The 8519-nt window shown below is 31.7% G+C and overlaps 1 protein-coding gene across 3 annotated transcripts; it reads right to left on the minus strand.

The window, feature by feature from the left end:
* Window positions 1-342: 342 nt before the first annotated feature.
* LOC123274185 (histone-lysine N-methyltransferase, H3 lysine-79 specific) lies at window positions 343-8181 on the minus strand. 3 transcript variants are annotated; one of them, XM_044741699.1, is made up of 7 exons: window positions 7924-8181; window positions 7339-7379; window positions 2021-2382; window positions 1787-1927; window positions 1555-1695; window positions 1301-1456; window positions 343-851 (listed from the first exon to the last, which is right to left on the minus strand). In XM_044741699.1, exons 2-7 carry the CDS (start codon window positions 7370-7372, stop codon window positions 732-734), a joined length of 954 nt encoding a protein of 317 aa, XP_044597634.1. In that variant the 5' UTR covers window positions 7373-7379; window positions 7924-8181; the 3' UTR covers window positions 343-731. The 3 variants fall into 3 exon arrangements, with proteins under 3 accessions (XP_044597634.1, XP_044597633.1, XP_044597635.1); XM_044741698.1 differs by lacking the exons at window positions 7339-7379; window positions 7924-8181 and adding exons at window positions 3436-3525; window positions 4782-4995; XM_044741700.1 differs by lacking the exons at window positions 1301-1456; window positions 7339-7379; window positions 7924-8181 and adding exons at window positions 3436-3525; window positions 4782-4994.
* Between the last annotated feature and the right edge of the window lie 338 nt (window positions 8182-8519).

Raw genomic sequence — 8519 nt, forward strand, 5'->3', positions numbered from 1 at the left:
ATTATTATTATTATTATTATTATTATATTTAAAACATATAAAAAATGATGAAAAACAATATTATAAGCATTTAAAAGTACATATTACAATTATTTTTTTTATACGCATCGAGCGTTATAATTCAATTTTTTTTATCGAATAGCCAACTAATAATATAGCGAAAGAACACAGCGCATTTTTGTTATTATAGGCACAAAGAGAAAAAAAACATAGTTTATGAATGATAACAATTTTTTATACCAATTAATAAAAACTTACTGGGGATTTTATATCGCAACCATAAGTATTCATTTAATCTTTTTTTTTTTTAATTAATTTTTTTTTTATATTTTTTTTTTTTACTATTTTTTACTTCATTTATTAGTATTTATTTTGAACTCTCGACTTGACGCAGTAGGCAAGACTCGGATAAAGTTAGTAAGTTTAAATTTCGATTGAGCCGCGAGAAAAATGGCACGAAGCGAAATTAAGCTCACGAGTCTTCGGCAGTTAAATTTATTATGTTCTTATAGATGTATTATTTATTATTATTATCTGTGTTTATAACGAACATATTGTTTACTTGTTATCATGAAATGTTCGCGTATAGGCTCTTCGTTTAAATATCTACCGTTGATTAATTTTATGATGTTCGACAGGGTTTTAACGTTTAACGTTATTGGTATTATAATGACAGATGATATTCATTAGTATCATAAATACTTATAATTAAAAATTGATGTTAGCATTTTTTAACCAGAGCTAGCAGTTTCATTGTTAATGTTTAAGGCACTCTCATCTGATTTTACTTCTTGATCCGCCCCATTGGTTTTGTTTTGCTTGTTTTGTCTGACCAGCTCTGCGCGCCTCTCCTTTAAAAGTGATAAAAAAAAAATTAATTAGTAAACTTTCAAAATAATTTACAAAATACACATAATACTAACAAATAATATCAATTAAAAACGTTCGACAATTTATTCAATTAAAAATTATATCAATACTTTAATTTTAATTTCAAAATTTAGTTATAAGTAAATAAATTATATTTTGAATAAATTATCTGCTCTAAATATTAAGTTTAAATTTGTTATAAAAATATTTTTATAACAAACTCAAACTGTATTTTTTTTAAATAAAAAATAAAAATATAATAAAACAGTGACAGTCATAAAAAATTACATCTAATAATAATAACTATTCTAATACTGAAACAAATGTAGGATTGAAGCTTGTGCTGAGCTAAAATGAAATAAAAAATAACTGTGGAGGTATTGAACAAATAAAAAATAATAGTGTTAAGCATTTCAATTTGTGAATTTACATGTTGGCGAATAGCTTGAAGTCGACGTTGAATCTCACGCTGTCGATTTTCTTCCGCGATCGAGACCTTCATGTCAATTTCACGTTTTTTCGCCTCAAGCTCCCTCATGGCTATAACGTCTGCGGTTTCGCGTACTCTCGCTAGCTTCACCGTATTCTGATTATTCAGATCGACATTGCAATTATAAATTAGTCATATTTAATTTATATTTATTAGAAAAATAAATAATTATTCGATAATAAAATAAATCTTACGTGATTACGAAGTTTCTCCTTTTGCTCTCGCTCTCGAATCTCACGACGTTCGCGAGCTTGATCTAGCTTACCCTGAATTTGAGTCTCCAAATTTTGAGCTCGCTCAGTCATACCTTGTCTAACTCTAATAACTTGGTCCTCCTAAAAATCAATATTTTTTATTATAACCTGCTGTTACTAAACAAATAGTTAAAGACAAAGAAAAACACAATATTTAATTAAAAATACTAACGTGCTCCTTAAGACGATCAAGCATTTTTTTAATATTTTCATCACGCTGTGCAGCAGCAGTCTTGAGTTTTTCTTCAACTGCGGCTCGCACTTCTCTAGTCTGTTGCTCCAGATTCAAACGGGTCTTTTCAACTGACTCCAGCTATGACAAAAAAAAATATCAAACCGTACATAAATGATTTATAGAAGCAAAAAAAATATATTACTATAGACTGAAAAAAAAAAAAATTCTTACATGTTCTTTTAGCTTGCTCTTGAGTTCGCTCATATGAGCTTCACGTTTCTCTTCAGAGCTGTTCATCTTAGCATCAAGTGACTCACGAGTAGCAGTCATGAACGCAGCAGTAATTTCATCCTTCTTACGCGCAGTTTCTTCTATCTTGCTCAGCTGTGCTGCCAAGCTAGCCAATTTGTGTGCCTCTAAAGAGAGTCTTCTCTCTTCAGCAGCTTTCAACTTCTCCTCGATAGCCGACTGTTGAGTTGGTGATGGCTGGGAACGTTGCGGTGATGGTGCACGCTTAGCACCAGTTGGCTCAGCCAAAATTACTTCGTAACATAATCCACCCTTTGATTGCTCCTGACACCGGATTTCAGTAGCTGGTTAAAAAAAAAAAAATAATCAATTAATTAAAATTACATAAATTAATTTATAATAAAACAAGAAACCTTTCGGATAAATCATGCATTGTAATTTATGATAATATTTTAATCTTTGTTTTGTAAATTATTATTATCATCAAATAATCCAAAGTCAAGTATCTGATTACTCTTATTTCTCTAATTCCTCTAATGATAACTTTTTTCTAACAACACCATCATCATTATTTCTTCCTTAACTCCTTCTTTTCTTCCTTCCTTACTTATTTTCTTTTTGTTTTTCAGCCCTCATATTGCGAGAGCTAATGAGAAGGAGTTTTACCCGTGCCGGCAGTCAGTCGGCGGGTTGCTATGTGCAGGGCGAAGAATATGAGTCAGCCGTGAAAACGAGAAGGATCGATCTGGCGACGGAGCGATTGTCTCTAGGCGCCGCGACGTCTAGAGTCGAGTACACGCACCCCTATCGTATCAGACCAGGCACCAGACCCTCGTCGCCACTATCGTATAGTCCTCTTCCGCTCCCTTCTTCTTTTGATATCATATACACATACATAAATGTATATGCTGGTGTATATTTTTCAGTTACTCTCGTACTCCACATATATGTATATATATTAAATATATTATTTTAGTTAGCCGACTCAGAGTCTCAACCTTGTGTCAAGGGTCATACACCTCGGTTACGTTGAGGCGCCAGTTATGCGTGACGGCTATATTAAATAAATGCAATCCTCTTATGTCTAGTTATCCGTGTCAATGCAATAAATAATTAAATATTTTATCATTTAAGTAAATTAAAGTCGTGCGAACTGCAATTTAATAAAGTGTGTACACTGAAAAAAAAATTCTTGACTCTAGGGTAAATTTTCTTGGCTCAAGAAAATATTAAGGATTGAAATTTCTTGAATGAAAAAGTTTCTTGAGCCAAGAAAATTTCTTTTTGCTCCAAAATAATTTTTTTCTTCCTTAAAATTTTTTTGGTGTAAGAAGTTTTTTTTTCTGTGTACTAAAACAAATAAAATTAATTAAATTATTTGTTTATCAATTACTTACTAATAAATTTAACTTTCTTTGGTTGTTTAGTACGTGCTTTTCCTTTTCCGCTTGGTTTCTTCGTCGGTAGTTTGCTTTTTTTGTGACCAGCTTAGTAACAGAATTGAAATTAAAAATTTTTTTTTTTGCCGCAGGGTTTTAAGAATTGTAAAAAAAAAAAATGATCACGTAATGTCAATTTAAGGATGATATCGACTGATATTCATGTCACATGTCCGCTAAAATCAAAGCCGGTATGTGTAGCCATCTTGGGCCGCACCCTGATCCATGAAATACATCAACTGGGAGTTAAAACACGTGCGAGTAATGTCATATATGTATAAGGATAAGCAAGTTACAATCCTAAAAGATCAGTTTTATCATGAGCAGTCAAGGACAAAAAAATATTTATGAGCATCAACATTTGCAGAGTAACGAGAAGATAAAAATAAAAATAGCATACATGAAAAGAGTTTTATAATTGAACGGAAATTCTTCTTTCTATCACGCGATCGGATGCTATAATCGATTCTAATCTTAATGCATAACTGAGAGGTCACGTCAATATGCATTAAAAATTTTTTAATGCAAATGTCAAAGTGATTTTATAGTAAACCAGAATTATAATTAGAATAGAGTTATATTGGAAGAAAGTAATTTAATCTTGCTTCCATCGATCAACTCTCATTCTCTTCCGCTTCTTCATCTTCTTGTTCTTTATCGCCTACTCCCTTTATTATTTAATCTTTTATCACAACACGGTAGATTGAATGGATTAATTGAATTTTTCTCAAGAAAATAGATACAAGAGACTATCAACGGATACCTAGAGTAAATTGATCGAACTGCAGGTGGCCTAACGATACCGGCTACATATATATCGATCACCACCGGTATATACTGCGGATAAAAAATATAAGAATTAATGAGCACGGTAAAAATACATATATTTACACAATATTTGCGTGCAAATGGCCCTGATAGCAATAATTCAAGTATAATTTTGGCGATAAAATTGCAACAAATTACCTGGTAAAATATAAGTTACAGATACATACGGAAGTCATCATAATTCCAAGTTATTTTATTATTTAAATGACCGATAAATTTTATGACAAAGACAATTTATAATTCTATCGACCGTAGTTATTAATAATGATAATAATAACAATACGGATCATTAAATTCCGTAAAACATCATGTCAAGAGACACTGATCTCTGATGAATTGACAATAAGAGCGTTAAAAAAATATTTAATCATCTATAAAATTTATCCGACACAAAGAAAAACCTGTGTGTGGGAAAATAGATTATTATAATTATTTTTTTCCTCTTTACTTGACATTAAATGTTTCATTGCACTCACCTACAACGCTCAGAGGCGCCTTGCAGCTGTGGCAGAAGCACTGCAACACGGAATCACGTACGAGATTGATCAGCATGATTACAATAAATCCGTCTAATTACTCAATAGAATTAAAGAAAAGACTTTTTCTTTTTTAGTTGAATAAATAATGTAAAGTCAGTTATTAAAAAACAATTAACCGGCAATAGGAATAAAAAATTATTTAGTTCCTGGGGCGGTGGCTGAATAGCAACTGATCCAAACGGTGCGCTACGACGCCGGGCGTCGCTCAATATCCACCTCCGTCCTCACTACCCTCTTTTACTACCCTCTATATCTACTCTTTCTCTCACCCTTGATAATATTGCAGATATATAGAAGGTACTAGTATATACCAGTCGTTATTTAGCTTCCTTCTTTCTCTGCTATACTGAATACTTAAGTATTTGCTGTTCGACTGGCCGTCAGGCACGTGCGCATACGTATTACTTTTACGGTAGATGTGCAGAATGGTTGTGTTGAAGCTGAGGTGATAAAATAAACCCTAGACCTGTACCTCTACCCTCAATTTACACATCCAAGTACTCTGTAAGATAATTTCGACACAATGCGGGCTGTTTTATTAACCACCTCTCAATTTACTTCTGAGATTATTAGTTTTAAAAATCAAAATTCACAACGCTGAACGATCTCTAGAGTAAAGTTTTGATTATGTCCTTTAAATTGCGTCCATAGATATTGTCGACAATTTACGATGACGTAATTCTTAATAACTCGGGGGTTACTTTTATTTTTGCAGAAACGGATGACTAATCGTAAAAACCTGGAATATAACCGTCGAATAAATAATGGATTTTATTTATTAATAAGAAGTGTAACACCGGTAAACTATTTTTTACTTTTATTGACATGAAAATATTACCCTCAATTTCACCTCTTAGTTCTCAAGTATTGACGTTTAAAATACAGCTTTAATGTAAACTCTAAGAGATTGAGTACCATATTTACAATTGTAAGAAAAATCCTTGCTTTCTATACCATCGTATTTCTATAACAAAGTAGGCCAGATTATAATAGCTAGTACAATTATTTATAGCCATAAAATCCACCGATATTTTATTAAAAAAAAATTGAATTTTTCAGTGTGCACTCAATATAAAATTTAAGTGGTGGAATTTTTTTTTCTATCCAATATCCTGAAGTTTAAATAAAGTTTACCTAAAAAGTTTCTCTCTATCAGCAGTAAAAGTTACTAGCATATTTATTTGACATCTGAAACTGTACTAAGAAAAGCTGGAATCTGATTTCCAGTCTATGAGAATGTTTTGATTGAAAGTAACGAGAGAAGTAGATTAAAAAAAGGAGAAAAAAAAAACTAAGAAGCTGAACGAAAACGGCAACAAGCCAGGTATCATCAAAAGCCGATCATACTACATACATATACAGACTGCTTTAGATGTTAGTGTAGTACAAAGAAGGAAGAAATAAAAAACAAGATCGAACAAAGGTCTGAAAGACGGCTAAAAAGGTTTAGCTGGTTTTGCTTTTCCTCTCTTCCTCGTGTTTATACGGAGCTCATATAATACATTTCACACACGTGCTTGTCCTTTAGTTGGCCAATGAACGAGAGAGATATCCGTCTCTTGACGGATATGGTGCGGACTGAAATCGAGTTACCCCACGCATCATGACGACCCTATACTAGCACGTTGCTCAGCAACAACAGCTTTCGTATCATACAAAGTGAATTACAAATGCACTTCAGTATCAATGCAATTAAGTGCCATAAATCAATTTAATAGTAACGCGGTTCGCACTAAAGATTTCTCCGTTAATCTAGAATCTGCATTCTTTCATGTCTCCTTTATGGTTGTAAATTTTTAAAGAATCACTAACAGTGTTCCTGTTGAAAAAACAACAATAATAACCCAGCAGATGAGTCATGGCTTCAAGGACGACAAAAATAGCATTACATACTAATATTATTCCAGTCAAGTCCTGGATTTAATTTTGAGAACCACTGGATGTCGTTTTGCAGTCAACTTTGCTGCAGTGCTACCTCAATTGTAAAATACCGGGTGAATTTAGTTCTTGAGTTCGAGGACATGACCCAAGGGCTTTGACCTTTCCAACATCCATACAATAATATTCTTCTTTTTTTTTCCACAATTATATCTTTTCTTTATTTACTTTCGTATATGTGAAAAACGATAATTAGTATCCCTCTTGTTTGGTTACTATATAGAATCGTTTTACTTATTAGCCGTTGTACTTCATAGACCCTTGACACTTCCGGCCATCGATACAGTATACGGTTGTTGATGCTTCTTCGTTAGGGTTCCATAAACACCCATGTGAAATAGACATTCCCCAGACACACCTATCATTGTTTACAACCTCAATAGCTTATTTGTCAAGTATCATTAAAACCTCCAATTTTACAGCTCGCTCGACTTACCATTATATACTCATTTTTATCCATCATATAAGTAGATGGGTTTACATATTCACGCATAATTACAATAATTTCATTGTTATCCTAATCATTAACTATTTTTTTTTAAATAATAAAACATACCCTCGTTGATAATCGTCTCTGCAGTAGTTGCCATCTTTGATCTGAAAAAACAAAATAATTTATTAAAAATTTTATTAATTAAGATAATTAAGTTTTAATGTCAATAATAATTATAATAACTTTTTTTAGCCTATTTTACTATTAAAATTATCTGTAAATAGTTATGCTTACGTATATCAACAAATAAAATTGTTTTACTTGAAGTTATCAACAATAATTAAGAATATATAATTAATGACAAATCAAACTGATAAATTCGCATTTATAAAAGTTCAAAGAATATAATCTGATATCTTAGATATAAAGACTTAACTAATATAAACAAAATTCATTGTTATTTTTGTATTATCACACAAAGCAGAATGCGCTTGTGTTTATTTTGCGTCGTACTATAACACAAAGAAACATTAATTTTCATACCCTGGATTGGAAATGACCACCAACAAAATTAATTAAAAAAAACACATAAACTTACTTCAAAATAATTAATTAAGTGAAAAAAATTAATTATAAGTAATTAGTTTGAAAGTTATAATATTTTGATGTTTTCTTTGTTAGACCTAGTAGTAAAAAAAATTATCTTACCTCAGTAACTACAAACTTTGTCACCTTCAATATAATTATACTCAATAATAACAATGTTATATTCTAATACAATTATTGACAAATTATTAATATATTTACTGAATATTGGCAATGTTAAAACAATAAAAGTTTAATAATAAGTATAACGCACAAACACTGATCACAAGTACAACCGATGGCCAGAAGTTTGCTTATGGAGCAGCTGCCTTTTATTCTGGTGAACCAACACTCGGACAAAGGCTCCAACCCAGAGCCTCACCAGACAAACAAAATCTCTGACACATGTATACTCATTGCGAGCGGGAATTAGTCCCATTGGTTGACCAGATTCAACGGCCTCTTGTAATTGGCCAGTTTAAACTTCTAACTGCTATATTTTGTTTTTGTTGCACACTCACTCAATAACAACGAGTGTATGATGGTGTGGAAAGTGCTGTTGCTGAGTTGAGTCCCTCACTATACTTATAATTTTTTACAGACTGAAACTGAAACAATAGAGACAGTTATATTATGAATTATTACTTTGATAGTTTGGCTTTTTTTTTGTTTATGTTTATTTCCATTGAACTGATAGTTTATTTCCGTTAGATATGTAC

This window comes from Cotesia glomerata, unplaced genomic scaffold (genome assembly GCF_020080835.1).
Source record: "Cotesia glomerata isolate CgM1 unplaced genomic scaffold, MPM_Cglom_v2.3 scaffold_25, whole genome shotgun sequence".
In the NCBI taxonomy this organism is placed as follows: domain Eukaryota; kingdom Metazoa; phylum Arthropoda; class Insecta; order Hymenoptera; family Braconidae; genus Cotesia; species Cotesia glomerata.